Source organism: Odocoileus virginianus, chromosome 32, assembly GCF_023699985.2.
Source record: "Odocoileus virginianus isolate 20LAN1187 ecotype Illinois chromosome 32, Ovbor_1.2, whole genome shotgun sequence".
Taxonomy (NCBI): domain Eukaryota; kingdom Metazoa; phylum Chordata; class Mammalia; order Artiodactyla; family Cervidae; genus Odocoileus; species Odocoileus virginianus.
This window is the reverse complement of record NC_069705.1, coordinates 35649547-35671915: the sequence shown is the minus strand read 5'-3', so window position 1 is coordinate 35671915 and position 22369 is coordinate 35649547. Positions and strand designations below refer to the sequence as shown.

At 40.7% G+C, this 22369-nt stretch overlaps 1 protein-coding gene across 5 annotated transcripts in view; it reads right to left on the bottom strand.

Annotated features, from left to right (window-relative positions):
* The window catches only part of ASB5 (ankyrin repeat and SOCS box containing 5), a 53289-nt gene that overhangs the window by 6146 nt on the left and 24774 nt on the right, over positions 1–22369 (bottom strand). For 2 of the 5 annotated variants that reach the window (XM_070460115.1, XM_070460114.1), the window contains 2 exons: positions 2442–2521; positions 355–462 (listed from right to left, as the gene is read on the bottom strand). In XM_070460115.1, the coding sequence (XP_070316216.1) occupies positions 355–462; positions 2442–2521 (188 nt within the window). Of the gene's footprint in view, positions 1–354; positions 463–2441; positions 2522–2623; positions 2735–5568; positions 5645–14629; positions 14873–22369 lie in introns of those variants that run through there. The other 3 variants (XM_020910235.2, XM_020910234.2, XM_070460116.1) reach the window with 3 other exon arrangements.

The following is a 22369-nucleotide window of genomic DNA, read 5'->3' as shown; positions in this document are numbered from 1 at the left end:
GATGAAGCCACTTTGCCGGTTGGCAGCTGAAATTGGAAATCCTATTTCTGAGAATTTATCTAAAAAAATAAATTCAAAAGATGAGCAAACATTATAGCTTAAAGATGTTCCTCTATTGTTATTTAAAATCGCAAAAGCAGGAAATAGCCTAAGGGATACTCCATACCCTGCAGTGTGCTAGGCATTCTTTTACAAAGATTGGAAGTCATGCTTGGAGTGCTAACAGGCAATTTGAGAGCTTTCTTTTGCTCTATTTTTGAAAACTACTAAGAAGGCAAGAGAAGCAAAATGAGGACTTTGCCTGCTTCTCAGGCAGCCCGTGTAGGACGGGGAACGCATTCCGGGGGCACTTACGTTGGCTCCAGCTTGCAGAAGTGTCCTGGCACAGGCCACGTGATCTCCAAGGCAGGCTTCGTGTAATGGCGTGACATGGTCTATGGTCACTGCGTTGACATTATAACCCTAAATATGACGTCAATAATTTTGAAACGTGGGCAGAAAGTCAGAGAAAAATCCCCTGTGTAACTGTCATTAGAAGGTGATAGCAAAGACCAGAACATCTCAGGAAAATCTGGTTTCAGATTAGCAGGCACGACCAGTTCAAACACCCAGAGCCACGCAGCTGTGAGATCCCCTGAACCAAACTGTTATAACCATCAATATTGTATCCCACACAGCCTTAAGTGGTTTGTCCGACAGATCCTGAGCCACCTTGACATATTTGGGGCAGCCCGCTCTGAGCCACATCAACTAGATTATATGCTGGTGGTTAACAAGTCTCAATATAGAGTCAGTTAGATGTGAGTTTGAAGTGCCATAATGCAGTTATTTTTTTAAATTCAGATTAACAAGTCTCAATATAGAGTCAGTTAGATGTGAGTTTGAAGTGCCATAATGCAGTATTTTTTAAAATTCGGATTGCTACTCTAACCTCTAAATATATTGGTACAATTAAATGAGATGATACATGCAAAGCAATAATGATTAAAATGCCCAGCACACAGAAAATGTCTTATTTTATTATTCAATCAAAATTAAGTAAAACCTAAATATTTTCATTCCAAATAAACTAATGATATCAGTCTAAAATATTTAACTGTTGCTAGGGAAAAAGATTCCTTGCCTTCCTGCTATATTTGATAATTCACTCTATGGACAATCATACTACCACCATCACAGGAAGATTTTTGTGGCCAAAGCCCCATAACATATCTTACAGGTTACCATGATCTATAATAACACCAGGAAGGACATGAAGAATCTTAACATGAAGGCAAGAAAATAAATATCATCCCAAATCTTTGCTACTAGCGAGTGGCAATTTTTAAAGATCCCTTGAATCACCCTGTCAAGAGGTTTCAAATTGGCCAGTCCGCAGCCAGACCTGGAGAGCTGATTATCAGCCACTGCCCACGTGGGTGACCGATGACAGAAGCCTCTGCAAGCGTCCTGGTTCTGTCTCAGAAGGGCTCCGGACACAGCCTCTGACCCTCTCGGCTGGCCTGTCTGTGGACATGCGCTTATAAATCTCCTAAGACACTTCTCCTCTCCAAGAACTGCGTGACCCTTTCAGAGGGGTTGCACCTCAGCAGTTAGTGATGGTTTTGCAGTTTTTATTGTATATTTCATCAAGTGATGAGCGAACCACATAGTCAGCAGATTATCCCAGAACTGGAAGGCCCTAAGGAGTGTCTTGTTCTGCAGCCTCAGTTCACAGGTGAGTAAAAGGAAGCTCTGTTCACCTCAAGTGCCAGCCGGGAGTCCAGGTGACCGGAGCCCAGGGCAGTGTTATTTAAAGTGGGTAACACAACACTTCCCCCCTTGTAGTCCTTTGAGAAAACTCCTGTCTCCCTGATTCTGAGAAGCACCAGGGCAAGGACTTGCGGATCTGGGTGTGCATTCATATCCCACTGGCCAAGCCAGAGTCCTTTAAAAGGACTCTGTGTTTTTCTTTTTCCCTCCGGTGAGTCTGATATCAGAGAGGTGTAAAAATGACTGTTTTGTGGCTTTCATAGGCAAACCCCCATAACTTACTACAGATTACCATAATGTAAAAAGCATTGTTACAGCATCTGGTCTGATTATCCTTTCTTGGATATTTTATGACCAAACTAAGCCTACAATTAGCTGCACACCATTGTACCGATGTAAGCATATTTAAAATGTGTGAGAAATTTGAAATACTAAGACATAAGACTATACCAAAATGTTTTAAAACATGTTTCAAAAGATAAATGAGAAACTATGGATTTGGCCAAAAATATGAGTTAAAATAAAAAGCTAGTAAAAGTTATTAAGCAATTTTGTTGTTTTTGAGTTGATTACTATTGATAATGAATGCTGTATGCTCAGGGAACAGAGACAAATTTTAAACTATAGGTTATATCATAAACTTATGTATTATAATATATTACATTATAAAATTATATGTTATATTTTACCTGTGATAACAGTGTTCTCAGAGCTAGAAGACGACCTTGACTGGCTGCTTCATGTAGTGGTGACCGATCTGCCCAGGAACCTTCCAGAAAAGAAAGAAAACAAAAATCTATGAGTTAGAGCAAACCCTCATGGTGGTTGTTGTTGTCAACTCTTTTCCGACCCCATGGAAATGGCAACCCACTCCAGTATTTTTGTCTGGAGAATCCCATGGACAGAGGAGCCTGGCAGGCTACAGCCCATTAGGTCTCAAAGAGTCAGACACAAAGAAGCATGCACACACCCGGCACCAACTCTTTGAGGTATGTATCGTTATTATTTCTGTTTTAAAGTTGAGGAAGTGAAAGCTCTAGAAGAAATGAAAACATTTAAAAAGAGTCACATACTCTAATTCCAGAACTGAATTGTTACAACTCGATTGCCATTGTTTTGCTTTTCCACCCAGCATTATTTCCTGCTTATCCAAAAAATTAATAAGCCCAACATCCAATTCTTTGAATTATCAATTGAACAAAGAGTTATCTTTTATTAGTTTTGGGGTATTGTTTCTTTCCAGGATGCAACACTCCCATATCATATTAAAAGCAGAATTGAATTAGTGTACCCCAATAACTATTTGTTAATAGGGCAAATCTGGCAGGAAAATAATAATCTATAAGAATTGAAGCCTTATGTTCTCACAAAATAAAATGCTAAAGTCATCATCATAAGTAAGTCTTGGGGGGGAACAGTTATGTTTCAAGTTCCATCTATGAAGATAAAATTCAATGCTTTCAAAATCATATGCAATTGTTTGTTTTATCATTAAACAACTTGACTGCAAAGCACAACTCCGGAGGACTTCAGAACATATATCAGTTTTCATGGTGAATGTTTAAATAAGCAAATTATTAACTTTCCAAACAGATTGCATGTGTAAAACCACTATGTTCATTTATTCAGCACAGCAGTAGTAAATTAACAAGGTTTTAAGTAATCAATGCTTAAATAAATGTTTGAATTTAAATATTCATTATAAATATTTATAATGATTTATAATGCTCCCTCCTATATAATGGGTTAATAAATTTCATTATCCTTACTTTATCACTGAACGCTGTATGCTGAATTGTATGAGGCTGATCTGTTATCACCGCCCGTTCTTCCACCGTCACTGGCTAATGTGGCAATTAACCAGATGTGGGCACTCAGAACAGTCTACAGAAATGGTGTTTTGGATTCATTTTGGACTTATTTCTTTCTAGTAAACTATTAAGACTGTAAGGGGCAGAGAAATTAATAATACTAACAACTGAGGGGTACTAGATAGTCCTATTTTACATACAATTTATCCATCAAAATGATTTCATTAGTCTTCTGGACCATTCAGCATTGCTTGCTGTTGTTCACAAAAGACAGAAAAAATGGAAAAGCATCATTCAGAAAATAAGCCACATCAGGGCCAAAATAAAGAAATGTAAGGGTTTACTGAATTTACCACCCATCACAGCCCCCTATTCTCCTCCAAGATGGTCACAGAGCTTTCTGTCCCCATTGCCATTTTTTTTTTTATCACCAAGCCTCAAGTCCTTTACAGTAGAAGAAAAAAAAAAAAGCTGAAGCCAGAGTTTTGTATGTGCATTTGCTATTATCTCTATTCATAGGACTTCCATTGGCATGAGAAGGGAATTAAATGTCTCACGGTCTGCAGGAGAGTGTGGATGGTGGTCAGTGAGAAGCCCACTGGAAATATATGGTGTGGGAGAGGGTTCCCTTGTCCTGAAAGGCAGGGGCCAGTCTTCTGAGAGCCACTGCCCTGTTAACTAATATTTTCCTGGATGGACTCAGCTCTGCTCACCTGCCCAGGAGCCCTGCTGCTTGTGGCCTAAAAGCAGTGGGGTGGGCTACAGGAGGAGAAGGTGAGAGAAATGGAGACCAGGAGAAAGAGAGAGATGAGGTGCAGGTTGGAGCCCAGAAGGGTCATGGAGGAAAAAGACGGAGCGACTGGGCAGGCCTGGCCTTGAATACCAGATTAGGGTGGTGGCCTTTAGGGGGGACCTAAACTCTCTGCGGGTCAATTTGCTCATAAAATAGGAAAAATACTACCTGTGAGACAAGATTGAGAGCAGGCTGGAAAGGAGCATGCTATGTGCATGCCTGCCATGTAAATGCCCAAATAATACCTTGCATTCTTTGTTAAATATGAACCGATACATACAGAAGGTTTTTAATATGAATTTAAAGGAACAAGTCTTCTCCAAAATTAGGGGAACTCAAGCCATAAGTAACAGCATCTATTGACCAAAATGATTTCAGTGCTATCAGCTTAATTAAATCATATTAAAGCAATTGAATGATTCATAAATGTATTTAAGCCAATGATCAACACTGTTGCTATCTTTTTCTTTCCTAAGTAAGCTCTGAGAAATAAAGTCACAGCAATCCATTACAGGAGTAATTTATAGTACGTGCTGGCGAGTCAATGAAAAAAAGTTTTTGTTTTGAATTCTGCTTACTTAACTCCCAAGCAACACAACCTGGTCTGCTTCCTTATAATTCCTTAGATGAATTTCTATAATTAATCTGGTAACATGTGAGAATCAGAGGATCCATCACGCTCCAGTTTCTGTTTTGAACTAAACCTTCACCCCTCCCTGCTTCTCCCTTTCAAACATCTGAAAATCAGCAACTGCAAATTTCTATTCAGATATATTCAATATTAAATATCTTACCTTTCAATACAGATATGCTTTACAGTATAAAGATTTATAAGCTTTCTCAAGACCAAACAAAAAATAAACATCTTCATTTACAACTTTTTAAACTCTACAATCTTGTTAGACTTTACATTGGGTGTCTAAGATTTAAAAAATACAAGTTCAGTTGAACTCCTTAGGATAAATTATTCAATGTGAAAATGTTTCACAAAAAGTCTGTAACTTTCACCAGCTAATCTAATGCTCACTGCTTTGGTCTCCCTGCAGCCACACGGGAGGCGAGTGCCTATATTTAGAAATAACACCGGTTCCAGGCATCTGGTATATAATTTACAGGGAGCAAGCCTGTCGTATTCTGTAAACAACCACCTTACCAGAGCAAAAACATTCACGTTCTCAGATATTTACAGGTCCGTAGGGGTCTATAACATACCTAAATCACCATCTCCCCATGGCACTTCAAGCCAGCCACTGTTGAGGTAAATCCGACTCATATCTTTTTTTTTTGATCAGCATTGAAAAAAAAAAAAAAGTCACTTGCCATGTATGTGTTAGCTCTGTTCAGCCATTTTATGGAGCTCTAAGCTCCTTGTAACATGACCTTTCACCTCCAAAAAGAAAAACAGCTTTTGGAAAATCAGATTTCTTTTCAGAACTGCCTCTTATTATTGCTCACTACTCTTTGAGAAACTGACTGTTCCCAATTCATTTCCCACCCCCCTCCTTATAGTATGTGCTCTGCAATGAAATAAAAGTGTTACACTTGGATCTCTGCCCAGGGTTATGATGAAACCATTTTATTTTTCAGAAAGTCTTTGCCTTCTCCCCATCCTAGTCCCATCAGCAGATGTGGAAGCAGGACTCATCAGAGAGCAGATTTAGGAGCGGTGCAGGGGGCTCTCTGGGTTTGGGTTACACCGGATTCTCCTCAGTGGTCCCAAACGGGAATGTCAGGACGGTCATCTCAAATAGGAGATGACAAGGAGAGATGAAAAGCAATGACATCTTCATATATGAATCAGACAGCAAAGTGCTAATACACTTTACAGACTGCAGGTCTTAAATCAACAATCCTTGTGATGGATGTGGATTTACTGTGAAGTCGAGAACCTGGAACTTCCATGGCCAATTTTTAAAACTATGCAATTTCATGTTATTTGTCTTAAAAGAAGATCCAAAGATGTGGCGAAGCTTCAGACTCAAGGACATCTAACAGATCCCTATCCACAGGTTTATATAATACTTTTAAAATCACAGGGGACTTACTGACCCTTACTGAGGACTTTTCTGATGGGCAGATTAATAGAGCCACACAAATCCTCGAGGATGTGGTCGATTAGGGAAGTAACATATTGCCGAAACCCGTCTCTTCAAAGACTGAGACCATCCTTGTCTTTCCACTCAGATTATGTCCTTGTCGTTTATTTCCTGAACATAATGCTAGTCCGGATCTGAGACCACCAGAGCGAGCTGTACCTTGGGAACTTTAGGTACATGTGCGGACTTGCACGGACCTGCCACTTATTCTGATTGATTTTCTGCTCATGATCTAGCAGCCCTCGGTTATCTTACAAGAATACCGGGTATGGGCAGGAACAGGAAGAAAAGAAAAAAAAGACACCCACACAGATAAACGAAAGCACTGGTGCAGTTTGTCTCAAGAAATAGGACTAAATTTTTAACGAAGTAAAGATAGTAGTTCTCCCATGAACATCCAAAATCAAGGGAGAAAGACTATTTAACACACTTCATAAAAACCAGTGACCATTGCTGTTGTGGACAGAGCCTGCTGGACTTCATCACAGAGACCTGAGCTCGGAGGCCAGCACAGATGGACTCTTGAGCCTCAGTTTTCTCAGCTTTAAAGAGAAGGATAATTCTGTTTCCATCATAGGATTGCAGTGATCGCAAATATACTTAGCACATTTGTACTAAACGCATTTGAAATATGACAATACAATCCAAATTCCATTTTAAACAAATACCTCTGTATGTCTGTCCTATGAGCTTTTCACTGCATCTTCTATACAGGAAATACAGTAATTTATTTAAGATAACAAAACTTTAGCTCATCTTATTCCTCTTATTTGTATCTGCAGGAGATATAAATGGACAGGGAATGGTCAAAATTCAGAGACAGTGGTCACATCCACACAGAGAGCTCTTCAATCAATACCTCCGTGCCTGGCTTTTTCTATGAATTTTTGTGACACATTACAAAATTTAATTCTGGACTTTCCTGTAGGTATTTTGCTGACATCTCAAGACATCTCTAAAAGGAAAGCCATCACCTTTCTCTCAAAACCAACTATTCTTTTTGCTTCTCCCTTGTTTTAAGACAGGGTTACCATCCCTTCTGTCACCTGGCACTAATAATATGATCTTAAATTTAAGCACAGCAGTTTAAAGGAAAGCTTCATATGTGTTGACTATTTCCTGTGCTTTTTGCAGGAAGGCAGTTATTATCAAACAAGTTACTTCTCTTTAGTCTTTTATTTTTTGTGGATCCACATCTCAAGCTCAGTCTTTGCCTCATCTACATTCATTCTTGGGAGGATCTCTTCTAGTCCCACTGATGTAAATATTATCCACATGTTGATCACCCCAAATTTGTATCTTCAGACTAGCTCTGCCCTCTAAATTCAAGATGTATTTCCAACTGACTCTTCACCTTTTCCGCTTGGCTGTCTAAGCAGACCATGCAACTGAACACACCGCAGACTGAGCTCTGGCTGTGATCCTCCCAGGTCTCCTTCCTATCAGTAAATGGCAACTCCACCATCCAGGTGCTTCAGGACCAACAGCCTTCGTGTATTCCTGAATTTCTATTTCTCATACCCCACAGTCAAACACTGGTAGGTCCTTTTGCTTCGCCCATTCAAATATAATCCAGCTTCCACTACTGTCTCATAACGTCCACTGCCACGACCCTAGTCACAAGTCGCCATCGTGCCCGCCTGACCTAATGCAATCGCCTCCTGACAGATCTGTGTGTTTCCACCCATGTGCTTCCAACAGTCTATCCAAAACACGAGGATCCTTGTAAAGTGAGAAACATTCCAATGGCTTTCTTTCTCCCCCAGAGTAAAATCCAAGGAATTTCTGACCAGTGTAACCAGTTCCACCCGTTCCCTACACCCGCGGTCCTTGTTCAGCCATGCTAAACATCTGGGCTTCTGTGCCCTCTGCCTGTGGGGTTTCTTTCTGGGAGACACACACACGGCTTATGGCCAACTTTTAATCTCCACTGGAATCGCCTCATAGGGGAGCTCTTCTCTGACCGTCTTTTATGAGACCATCCTACCCCTACGACAGTACTCTTTCTGTCTCATTTCCCTGATCTGTTTTTCTTCGTAGAACTTATTACTGCTGCAGTGGAAGATCTTAGACAGTGGGACATGCTACAGTTTGCTCACTGCATATCCCGAATACCTACCACATCAATAATGTCTATTGGTGGATGAATAATTGCTTGTTGATTTGTTAAATTGTTTTCTTTGTAGTCACCTGTTTTTTTAATCCATGCTAATTTGTTCTTAACCTTTATTGATCACCAAATTGTTAAAAAGTAATGCAAAAGAAATGTATGTTGGGCTGGGTAGTTGGGGTGGGGGAAAAATCAGATTGCTTTCTCAGTCTATTAAGGAAATCAGTATTTTATCCTATTTAAAAATACATTTGCATGTTTTACAAATTTATAACAATTTCTAAACAATAACCATCAGACCCCAACCATTCTATAGTAAATGAAACTTTTACATTGTAGGGGAAGAGGGGGTTATTTTTATCTCTAAATCTGCACTTCCAACATTAAGTCTATCATCAACCATATTGATGTTTTACAAAAGTGTACACTTGTTCTTTTAAAAAATAATTCCCTTGCACAGTTACTTTTTGGCACTGTGCTCATTCTCCTCCATGACTTTCATATTTTTATTATTAAAATTAAGAGCTCTATGCCAGAGCACTTAAAGGAAGTGCTTCTGTTCATTTTCTAGCCTCCTACCTTATGGTTCCATTTAAATGTTTCGAAATTCTCATATTTAATTGCTTGGAAATAGTCTTTTCCTGCTCTATGGAGCAGCTTTCCTGGCTCCCACACCAACTTAGAAACACCTACTGAGCCAGAAAGGTAAGCAATGCAGGGACTACGAGTTTACCCAGGTGTTTAATACACAGTCCTAAGAATGAGTCTGCAGGGGCATTTTCCAGACACTCTAAGGTGAAAGATACAGTGCAGCCCTTGGCCATGCCATCATTTCCAGGTCAGAGTCCACATTCTGGAAAGCACCCACAGCTTCAAGTTAGTACTTGCAAAGACAATATCGTTTATTTCCGGACACCAACAGACTTGCAATGGCCGCTCTACTAACCTTGACTGGTCAGAATACCCCAGCTAGCTTTTCGCTTAGAGGAACATTCTTCTACGCTCACTAGCCTTCTTTTCGGGAGGGTCTGCTTAATGCAGTTCCCTTCAACAGAAGCACCGTCTGCGGGCATAGTGGGGTTGGCGTTTCTGCCTGGACAGCCAGGGTCACGAGGCAAGGGCTCCAGCCAGCAGCAAGGTCAGCAGCTGGATTTCTAACTACTTTCTTTCCTTCCCTTCGTGCTTTCACAGAGATTCCTGTGTGCTCCCTGGAGGAGGGCCTCCACGTTGAACTCTGTGCAGAAACACGGGGAGCAGGGCTGGCAGGGGTGGGGGCTGGGCCAGGAAGGCAGTAGCTTTTCTATTTTTAAAGTGGAGACCCAGCTGTCACCAGAAGTATTTACTATCTGCGTGACACAGAAAGCAAAAATGTGCAAAAAAAGAGTCACCTTTCCTAGTCACAAACAGAATAGAAATGTGCTCTCTCTTGCAAGCATGAAAGCCTGTGTGAAATCTCTACAGATCCATCCAATGTAAAATCGCCTGTTGATAACAGCAGTAAACAGCCTTGCAGCCAGAAAGCTCGGTCGTGACGGGTGACCAGCAAGCGCGTCTCCTCCATCCTTAGGAATAAATAGTGTGTGCATTAGGGTCAGCTGGTAGAGAGCTCATGTTCTCATCTTGTAAGGATCTAAGTTTAGAATTGGCTTCTGTACAAAATCACAGTCTTCCTATTTATATAGGCATAGTTCCCTATTGTGATTTTTTTTTTTTCTGGAGGTCATTTCTAGACCAAAAGACGTCAGAAGTCAATTTAAGTACAGCTGAGATTTTTCACCCTAAAAGGCTGTAGGAGTAGCTGGACAGAAGAGAGGAAAAAAGCGAACATGTGCCTGGTATTTTTTGTTGGCATGTAAAGCTGAACAGGGAGCATGGTCCACGACTGAGTCAAGAGCAGTGGCTGAACCATGACAGGGTGCCAGGGATTAACTGAGCTGGTGATCCTGTTACACAGATGGGTCTAGATGAAAAATGGTTACAGATTCCATTATCTCTATTTTTCACCCACTATTATTAGGTTCTACTTTCTGCCGATATAACAGGAAAAAAATTGTTGGAGTACTACTTTCTCATAACAAGCTGGATAAGAGAAAAAAAAAAACATCTCATGAGTAAGATTATTTCCCCTGTTAATACTTGCTGCCACATTGCATTGCCAATATTTACTTCAAAGTTATCGTGAATGAATACCAAGAATATCTTTTCCTTATCTCGGATTAACTTCTAATCCTTGGAACTATGTGACCTGGAGCAAATAGCATGATGATATCTCAGTTTCCTTTTCTATAAAATGAGGAGCTTGGAGGAGATGGTTCCTTTCTGGCTCCAACATTCTTTGATTCAGAGTCTAGGCCTGATATAAAAGGGCAGGGTGGTTATGTGAGCTCTGGGCATACTATATCACTACACAAGAGGCCAGACATTTCCAATAAAACTGGAACTTGGGATCAGTTTAGCTGAGGCTATTTGTATGGGGGAGACATTCCTAGGTGGTGAGAAAACCTTAGAGGGTGGTCTAGAAAGGGGCTTTTTGAGTCCAGCGTGGTTACAGGAGGCAGTTGTCACAAACCACTAGTTCTTCACCACAGGCTGGTACCCATAAACAGAGTTCAAGGATCTAAACAAGATGAACAGTAAAAGTAAATACTGATCTTTGTTTCTAAAAACAAACTTCCATTTTAAGCTTTTGACATTTCGGCTTTGCACTTTTCTTTTGTTATTGTAAAATAAATATAGAATCCTTTATTATAAGAACTGGGGCAGCTTTTGGTCTTAACAATTTTGGACTTCTGGTTTTATAAGGATCTATTTCTACGTCTGTCTCCCCTATGAGGCTGTGAACTCTGAGTACGTACATCTGTCATTCGACAAGTCCACCACTGCAGCTCTTATAATGGGTAATCAAAAAAATGCTAGTTTAAAAGAGTAATTTGAATACAGAATTCCCAAGAAGCCTCAAGAGGGCTTTCTATAGTCCATAGTGGGAAATAAGCAAATTTCCAGTGCAATGGGGGAAAAAGTCACTGGATTTGACTATAACCACATACTTAGTTAGGTGAGATGTACATGGCTTACAAATACCTATAATAATTCACATAAATAATTAGGTGGACAAAGATCACAATTATTTCTTCCAAAAACTTTACATATATCAAAAGTATAAGTACTTTTTTAAAGCAACTCTATAGAATTGAAGGGAAATGTTTCAGTTAATTTGCTGGAGAAAATAAAGGATGGAAGATTGAACTGATTGTGCACAGCTGTATGATTTCATTAAAATATGCACAGTGAAGGGAATATGTTTGAGAGAGCATCATTGAAATGCTGGGTATCTATGATTGTATGAATAAGAACGCACTGTGAAATCTCCAGACATAGCATCTTCCCAAGTGTAAATTAAAAAGTGGATTAGATAAACCACAGGATATTTTCAGGCTCTGAGTAGGCAGATGTTTTAAAGCAAAGCAGGATTAGATAAAACATTAAGGAAAAATAAGAAGAATTATATTTCATAGCTCATATTGGTCTCTGAACATGTCTCAGAAAAAGTATCTGAGATAGACTATAGGTGGGAGATGGCATTCTATTACTACCCACAAAGACTAAAATGAAATTTTACACCTTGTAGGAAGGATGTGGGAAATGAACCAGGTCAATTCTCTTCCCAGGAGTCATTCCATCCCTGTTTTAACAATGCTAGTGTATCTGAAAACACCAGGACCTATGTTTGGTTACCAGGACCTGGTCTGGTTACCAGTCCTCAGTGATAAAGGGACAATTAAAGTTGAAAAATCAAACTAGTCAATCCTAAAGGAAATCAACCATGAATATTCATTGGAAGGACTGATGCTGAAGCTCTTTGGCTACCTGATGCAAAGAACTGACTCACTGGAAAAGACCCCAATGCTGGGAGAGATTGAGGGCAAGAGGAGAAGAGGGCAGCAGAGGATGAGGTGGTTGGATGGCATCACTGACTCAGTGGACATGAGTTTGAGCAAACTCCGGGAGACAGAGAAGGACAGGGAAGCCTGATGTGCTGCGGTCCATTGGGCTGCAAGTACTTGGACATGACTTAGCGACCGAACAACAAAGTTGAAAAATCTTCACAGGAGGACACTGAAAATCATCAAAAAGATGGAGGGGCTTCTGCAGGAGAGAAATCTTATTACTTTTAGATACTTCAAAATAAAAAGTTGGAATCTAAGAGGGATTGTGGTAGAAATCTATATAATCATATAAGTCACAGTTAAGTGTACAAACTTTTTCAAGACATTCTGAAACACTAGGAAGTTGGATCAGGTTCTGACAGTTTTAAAACCTGTATCTAGGGCACAAAGGTAAACTCTTTTTTTGTTTGTTTAAGTTTACACAGTTACAAACTTCAGGAGCTCGATGCTCCAGAATGGTGGTATTTAGGTAACTAATGAATGAGCAACCAACAGGTAAAGATTTCTGAGGGTGTATTCCTGAGCTGGGGGACTTAGATCATTGGCGTTCCTCCACCAGCAGGAAAGGAAGACTAAGATGAATAGACTCCTGCGTGGATTGGGGTTGATACCTTCCCTCCTTATAACTACAAAATATTTCAAACACATATGCCATCCATCACCCAGGTTCATAGTTACCAACTCATGGTTAGTCTTGTTTCACCTACGGTCCACCACTGTCCCTCCCCATCTCTATTCCTATGATTATTTTGAAGCAAATCTCATCATGTCTTGCCACCTACAAATATTTCAGTATGTGTCTTGCCTCTTGAGAAACCTGTATGCAGGTCAGGAAGCAACAGTTAGAACTAGACTTGGAACAACAGACTGGTTCCAAATAGGAAAAGGAGTACATCAAGGCTGTATATTGTCACCCTGCTTATTTAACTTATATGCTGAGTACATCATGAGAAACGCTGGGCTGGATGAAGCACAAGCTGGAATCAAGACTGCTGAGAGAAATATCAATAACCTCAGATATGCAGATGACACCACCCTTATGGCAGAAAGTGAAGAGGAACTAAAAAGCCTCTTGATGAAAATGAGAGGAGAGTGAAAAAGTTGGCTTAAAGCTTAACATTCAGAAAACTAAGATCATGGCATCTGATCCCATCACCTCATGGGAAATAGATGGGGAGACAGTGGAAACAGTGTCAGACTTTATTTTGGGGGGCTCCAAAATCACTGCAGATGGTTACTGCAGCCATGAAATTAAAAGACACTTACTCCTTGGAAGGAAAGTTATGACCAACCTAGACAGCATATTAAAAAGCAGAGACACTACTTTGCCAACAAAGGTCCATCTGGTCAAGGCTATGGTTTTTCTAGTGGTCATGTATGGATGTGAGAATTGGACTGTGAAGAAAGCTGAGCACCGAAAAATTGATGCTTTTGAACTGTGGTGTTGGAGAAGACTCTTGAGAGTTCCTTGGACTGCAAGGAGATCCAACCAGTCCATCCTAAAGGAGATCACTCCTGGGTGTTCATTGGAATGACTGATGCTGAAGCTGAAACTCCAATACTTTGGCCACCTCATGTGAAGAGTTGACTCATTGGAAAATACCCTAACGCTGGGAGGGATTGGGGGCAGGAGGAGAAGGGGACAACAGAGGATGAGATGGCTGGATGGCATCACTGACTCAATGGACATGAGTTTGAGTAAACTCCGGGAGTTGGTGATGGACAGAGGCCTGGCGTGCTGCGATTCACGGGGTTGCAAAGACTCAGACATGACTGAGCGACTGAACTGAACTGATCTTTAAAAGATGCAGGCTCTTTGTAGTCACAACTACTATATCATAATCTCACAAAAACACTATTTCCAATATATCAGCTTCTACATGTCAGCAGTTCTTACTTTCTAAGGAGCCATCCAGTTCATAAGCTAAATTGATTAAATCCTTTATCTTGGGGCAAAAGTCTGTAGTCTCTCCCCTTTCTAAATGTCTTAAAAAATGTAAAATTCCTATTCTTAAAAAAAAAAAAGAATGCCTGTTTCTCTAAGGTACCAAGGGTTCACTAACTACAGGACACTATTATCACCTTAAATCATCACCAAAATACAGCAGAGTCTCCTTTACCTGTTAGCGTCAAATTTCCACCCTTGCAAAGTTGCATCTGGAAAAGGCCATTATTCAGTTCTTGGTGGCTGCCTTGTTGTGGGCTTCGTTACAAAGCTACGTGTACATATAAGTCTTAAGCATCATTGCTGAGCCCCATTCTTGCTCCATTTTACTTTTCAGTGTTTTTTCTAAACATGAGTACCTACATCTAATGGCTTAGTGATGGGGATAAGGGCAGATGGGGTCTGAAGGTAAACTTGATCAAAGTCTCTTGGGAAAAATAGAGGGGATTGTTACCTAATAGTCAATCCTTGTTTCAAGGGTCATCCACCTCTTATATAAAGGTTGCTGGGAAACCTACAGTGACATCTTGTGGTCCATGACAGCTCCTGTCTTAGTTGGAATTCAGTGCTGAGGAGAGGCCAGAGGGGTCGGAAAAAAATCCCAATTACCAAAAATATAGTTGGTGTCATTACAAAACACAGCAGTGCCTAGATGCTGTGGTGAATGATACTTTCTGAGTTTGAGTGCATAAGAGTGAGAATAAATGTTATATAAGAAGGTCTTCCCAATTTTTCCAACTTTGGGGGCTACGATTAAAAAACTTTAAGCATGATTAAAAATTCCAATTAAATATAGTTTGAAACAGTAATATATATGCACATACAAAACATCTTTTCATGGTAGATCCTGAAACAAGATGGTAAAAGGCTTCTATGGAGGAAAATATACCTGTCTCCATTGTCTAGGGAACTAAGCAAGGAGGAATCATTCTCCCTCAGCTGTTCTTACAGGTGATTTTCACCAAAGTCAAATGTTTGTTATTATTAAGAGCTAAAAATTTTGAAAACATCTTGTAAAATATTATAGGTGAAATATCAGCAAAACAAAGCTAGCATGAGAAATAATTTCTCTAAGAAATCTCTTATAATAAGGTTTCCTGTTTTTAAATAACATCATGGCCCATAAACAGAGCAGAAAGATAATGTCCTGTTAGGAGATCCAACCTTGCTTTTGCAGAAGCAAAGCTTCCAGAGGTATCTTCCAAAGCTTCCAGAGCTGCCAGAGGTATCTTGGAATGATTCTGAAGCAGGTAGCTAAGGTAACACCAAGCAAAAATGTCACAGGTAGCAGGCACTGGCTCCATGAGATGAGAGGGGCTAGTCTCGGTTTCTCTACTATCAAGGTTCACTTATTAGAAATATTTCTGTTATTACCTACCATGCTTGGTAGAAGTCACTGATAAAATCATCTACTCTTGCAGATGGAAGTTCAAAGACTAGTGATTACATTTATATTGTGATTTTTGGACTGTTTAGGATCTTCATTTCCCAAAAAATTCAGCTTTGGTAAGTTGTGCTTTTAAGAAAATGGTCTATCCCATTCAAATAGTCAAAATTGTTGGCATTAAGTTGTTATGTAACAACCACTTATTGAAAAATTTCAGTAACACCTGCTATTATGGTCTCTCTAATTCCATCTGTTGTTTATTTGTAGCTCTCTTCTGACAGAGGTATGCTAATCTTAGTTTTTCAACAGAATATCTTTTAGTTTTGTTTATAGTTTGTTTATAAAAAGTTACTTTATTCATTTCTATGGGCAGCTTTATCATTTTCTTCCCTTAGTCTCTGGAAGTGGATTGTGTTGTTCTTTTCATAATTTTGATTACTTGACCTATGAGTTACTTAAAGATGTTTTCTCAGTCTCCAAACATAATGAGTTTTTTGTTTTTCTAAGTGCATTCTGTTACTGATTTCTACATTAATTTCACTGAGAGCAATGTATGTGTTCTCTATCAGAGGTCAGCACATTGTGGCTCCTGGCCTAAGTCTGGCCTACCATCTGTTTTGGTAAATAAAGTGTTATTGGAACAGAATCAAATCCATTCTATGGCACATCATCTGTGTTTATTCTGACACTATAACTGCAGAGCTGAGACTGCTTGGCATAACAGTAACTAAAATATTTATTCTCTGATCCTCTGCAGAAGTTTACCAATCTCTGGCCTATATAATATCAGACATTTGAAATTTCTTGAGATATGCTTTATGATCCTTTGTATACTCCATTTTTGTAAATATTCAAAATATACATGAAAAGAATGTGAATGTAGAGTTCCATTTCTTAGTAAGATCTCTGTTTTAAATTTCTCCTTAGCTGTAGAAACTAATAGTGCATGGTTTAGATGTGGAGAAAGTTCACAGACAGGCATGATAGATCCTAAATGTATGCAGAATGGGCCCTGTAGCAACTGTAAATCATAGAATGTATGGCTGACCTTCCACTAAATGATGTGAATATAATTAGGCATCCACTTAGGAAAAACTAGACTTACATCATTTAAAAAATCAATTCCAAGTGGATAACTGGAAAGGAAAGCTTTAAGAAGAGAATATAGGAAAATACTTTCATTATCTTGAAATACAGCAAGATTTTCTTAAAAATTAATTACAACAAATTATTAACCAAAATGGAAAAGATTTTGAAATTTGACTTTTAAAATTAAGAGCTCCTGTTCACCAAAAGAAAAACCTATAACAAGTGAAAAGTCAAGCCATGAAGATACTTATAAAGAGCTTCTTCACACTGTCTTCATTTTCTATCTAATTGTTAGAATATAAAAATAACTTCTAAAAATCCATGAAAAAAGGAGCAGACAACATAATCAAGTGGATAGCAAAATATTTGGCAGGCACATCACAAAAGAGAAGTGCAGATGGCTAATAAACATGAAAATGGCAATACTAGAGAAATGAAAATTAAACCTATGTGCTCACTAGATTGGCAAAAATTAAGAATATTGGCAATGCCAAATATTAACAATAATAGGAAGCACCACAAATTTATATGGTGCTGGTTTCACTACAGACACAACTATGTTGGAAAACACTGTAACACTATCTAAAAAAAGCCAAAGATATTCATGTTGTTTGACCTGGCAATTCCCGTCCTAGAGCCATACCAACTGATTAGTGCTGGACATTTATAGCAATGTCACTCTTAATTACCCTAAACTGGGAATAGAATTTATAGTGTTGAACATGAATAAACTTCACACACACACAGATAAATCTTCTTATCATACTGTTCAGTGAAAAAAAAGCAAGTCATGAAAGAATATTTAGAGAATGATTTGATTTACATAAAATTTTAAATCAGGCCAAACCAAACCTTATCAATTTAGGATGCACTCAGAGGAGTGACAACTATAAAGGTAAGAAAACCATTATAGTCAAAGTTAGTCACTCTCTCTATGGGGACAGGGAAATGTTGTGGTTACAAAGTTTCACCTGGAGGGCTTCTGGGGTCCTGAGCACGCTCTAATTCTTGACTTGCTTGGTGGTTCCATGGGTTTCTGCTTTGGTGTTTTATTAAATTCTATAAATGAGTTCCCTGATAGCTCGGTTGGTAAAGAATCTGCCTGTAATGCAGGAGACCCCAGTTTAATTCCTGGGTCAGGAAGATCCACTGGAGATGGGATAGGCTACCCACTCCAGTATTCTTGGGCTTCCCTGGTGGTTCAGCTGGTAAAGAATCTGCCTGCAATGTGGGAGACCTGGGTTCTATCCCTGGGTTGGGAAGATCCCCTGCAGAAGGGAAAGGCTACCCACTCCAGTATTCTGACCTGGAGAATTCCATGGACTGTATAGTCCATGAGGTCGCAAAGAGTCGGACACGACTGAGCGACTTTCACTTCATAAATGAGTTCTATTCATTTTTTATTTGATATAGTTTACCTTTTGATCAAGAAGATGCCAATTAACAAAGAGAGGCTAGCCAAAATAGGTTGTAATATTGAGGGGGTGGTGGTGGTTGTTGCTTAGTTGCTAAGTCATGTCTGATTCTTTCGAAACCCCATGGACTGTAGCCCACCAGGCTCCTTTCCGTGGGATTTCCCAGGCAAGAATATGGCAGTGGATTGTCACTTCCTTCTCCAGGGGATCTTCTTGAATAGGGGTTGAACCCGCATCTCCTGCATTGTAGGCAGAGAGCTGGAGGAGGAGGTTAACAGAAAACAGAACCCCAGTAAGAGACAGGAAGGACTTGGTTCTTCTCACCCTGGTGTCCTTTACTCTAGGGGACTCCCCTCCAACCCCCCACAACCCCAGCAGCCTAAACCTACTGAATACCTGCCCTATGACTGAGAGAGCTTCAGATCCTCTCCTAGGCGTGCAGACAGGTTACCATTCACCTCCAGGGCACACACAGAGATGGCCCAGGAACTTTCTCTTAGCACAGAAAGTGCGCACAGTGGAGGAGGGAGCAGCGCTCCAGAGAGGCTGAGGGTAGAACTGTCAATCACACGGGCATCAAACGCCCTTGGGTGACGAATCAGTGAGAACGTGTCTGCCAGAGCAAACAGCTGGGTCTACTGCTACAAAATCAGGTAGTTCACGCTACTTGGTGACTCACAACCGTTGTTCTGAACAGCTCACTTGAGAACATTCTCCATGCTCTGGAATAAGGCAGGTGAGGTTATGGGGGTGATGACTCCATAGAGAGTAGCTTGGGTTCTGAGTGCTAAAAGCTTCTCTGGTACAAAAAGGATTCAGCAGCAGTCAACAGAACGTGAAAGAAACGCTCTGTGTTTCAGAGCCACCAGTGGACTTCAGATACCATCAACTTCTTCCACTCAAAAACGGCTTCAAAAGCCCCGTGAGTTTAGCAGAGCCACCTCGAGTGCATTTGCAAAGCATGGGCTCTTTCTTCAAACAGTCCCACTGCCACTCCACCAGCTTTATGGTTTGAACTTCCAGACTGACACACACATCCACCCAGAGTCAATGGCTTAAAAATAAAAGGTCCAAAACCCACCCACCCATCTTGCCTAACTCTTCCCTTCTGCAGAGAAAGAAGCTGAAGTCGAGAGAGGGTAGGGGGTATCCTCAGAGTCACCTGGAGTGTCACCAGCAAAGCAGGACTGAAAAGGAGACTGTCTGCTCCCTGCGTGAGTTTTCCCAACCTTCCTGAACCACAGGTGGACAAATCAAAACCAGGCAACATAAAATAAGCAAGGCAAAACAAGACCTAATTACCAACAGCACCTAGATCCTCATGTTCTTATCGAGATTCAAAGAGTTTATGACTATACCTGAATATTCATTGGAAGGACTGATGCTGAAGCTCCGATACTTTGGCCACCTGATGCGAAGATCTAACTCATTGGAAAAGACTCTGATGCTGGGAAAGATTGAGGGCAGGAGGAGAAGGGGGCGACAGAGAATGAGACGGTTGGATGGCATCACCAACTCAATGGACATGAGTTTGAGCAAGCTCTGGGAGATGATGAAGGACAGGAAAGGCTGGCGTGCAGTCTATGGGGTTGCAAAGAGTTGGACACCACTGAGTGACTGAACAACAACTTAACTGTGCCTGTTTAGAACAGCCCCTGGCGGTGGCCAAGAACTGGGATAAGTGTTTACTGTTCTCAGGAAATGACACTTTCTCATCCTTTCCTTCTCTTCACCCACTTTTTTAACACACTGTTCCAGCGCTACTAAACATCAGCGTGAAGTTTCAAAAAGGCCACAAACCCATACAAGGAATGCAACCAGCAACCTGTGCTCTCCAGTCGGAGGACAACAGCTGCTGGGAGGAAAATCTGATATGCATCCGGACAAGAGCTTAATGCAAGAACAATTTTACACATAATCCACTCCTCCCCGTAGTTCTAGCCACAAATAGTTTCATCACCACTAACCATGTGCTCATGGTGGGTTTAGAGGCTGGCAGTAGCTGAGGAACTTTATCTTGACATTTTTCATGAAAATTGAAGAACGGGTACACTGACACGTGTTCTGCCATGTTGAATATACTCGCAGAAGCAGGTTTTAGAGCAGAAAGCATAGAATGTCGAGGGTCCCAAGTATTCTGGCCTCAACTCCAACTTTGCCGGGCAGGGCGACATCCCAGACACTCAGTCAGAGCAACCCGGTGTCCCAAGGCAGTCTGTCCTTGCCCATCCACCTCCAAACAGGAGGCCACCCCACGCTGGGGGCTGCGACTCTGTCTTGCCCTTTTGTTGCCTTAACCACGGAGAAGGGAGCTCCTGACACTGACACAGATCATTCCTCCTACTGGAATCCTCGAGCTGCCTGTGCCTGAAGAAGCCAGTCGGGTGCCTAGGCAAAAGCAAGATTTTTTAAACATTTATTTTTATCATTCCTACCACTGTGCTAATCAAAAAAAGTGAAAGCTGCTCAATCGTGTCTGACTCTTTGTGACCTCATGGATTGTACAGCCCTTGGAGTTCTCCAGACCAGAATACTGGAGTGGGTAAGCCTTTCCCTTCTCCAGGGGATCTTCCCAGCCCAGGGATCAAACCCAGGTCTTCCCATTAAAACAGATACTAAAGAATTTGGGGCCTGGGAGTAACATACAGAGGTTTCCCAGGTGGCTCAGGGGTAAAGAATCTGCCTGCCAATGCAGGAGATGCAAGAGATGCAGGTTCAATCCCTGGGTTGGAAAGATCCCCTGGAGAAGGAAATGGCAACCCATTCCAGTATTCTGGCCTGGAGAACTCCATGGACAGAGAAGACTGGCGGGTTATAGTCATTGGCGTTACAAAGAGTTGGACACAACTGAACACACACACACACACACACACACACACACACACACACACACACAGTGACATACAGACTGGCCTGAAGGGGAAGAACTGAAACCTGGAGGACTTGTTCCAGCAGGTATTGATTCAAAGTTTTACATCAGCCAAATCCCTTCCTGCAACATCCAAGACCCGACGACTTCCTGGTCTGCTTTAGAGACGGAAAGAGCGATCCCCTGTCGGTTCAGTTCTGGCATCTGGTTTCTGGTATGTTTTCTATTGACAACACACGCTTTGAAGCACCATGTTCACTTTTAAATGAACGGAGAAAAAAATGTTTAATAACATTTGAAACTTGGCTCAGAAAGTTTAAAAGATTAAGAATAAAAATGCCTTTGCTTAAAGCGAGAAATCAAAAGGTAAACAAGTAGCCTTCTTCTCCAAAAGGCAAGAGGTTTTTGAGTTCCTACGAGGTGAAGAAGCTACTTGAATATATTAACAAACATTAACTGATTCCAGTAAACAAAATACACATAAAGGATTTGTTTAAAAAATAAATAAATAAAGGATTTGTTTTATTTGGGGAAGAAGTCTAATGCCAACTCATGAGGTTAGAAGGAAACAGGGAAAAGGGACGGTAAGTCTGATTAAGAAAAAAAGAGGAGTGGGTTAAAGTTAAAGTTAAATCATTATAGGTTTAACTTCTGGACAGGATGGGTTTCCTGCCTTCGTTTGTTCCCTAGAATCTCTGGATTAACATTTACTCAGTGAGCACAGAGGCCACCCCACTGGCCGAGGCAGGATTAGAACAGGTGATGCCTTACAAACAAAGGGGCGTGATACTGTGCAGTAGTTGGCAGAGGACCGTATGTACGGAAAGTCTTTGTGGATTACACCAAGAGCACGACATTATCATCAGAAAGGGTGGGGTAGGTTTTATACACAACATATGAAGCAAAACTGTGCACATACTCTGGAATATATACATCTGATTGGTATTTTGCCAAGTTCCAAACATAGCTTTCGAAGCTTCTGCATGAGTGCTAAGTCACTTCAGTCATGCCCAGCTCTCTGGGACCTTATGCACCATAGTCAGTCAGGCTCCTCGGTCCATGGAATTCTTCAGCAAGAATACTGGAGTAGGTTGCCACGTCCTCCTCCGGGGGATCTTCCTGACCCAGGGATCGAACCTGCATCTCTTAGTCTCC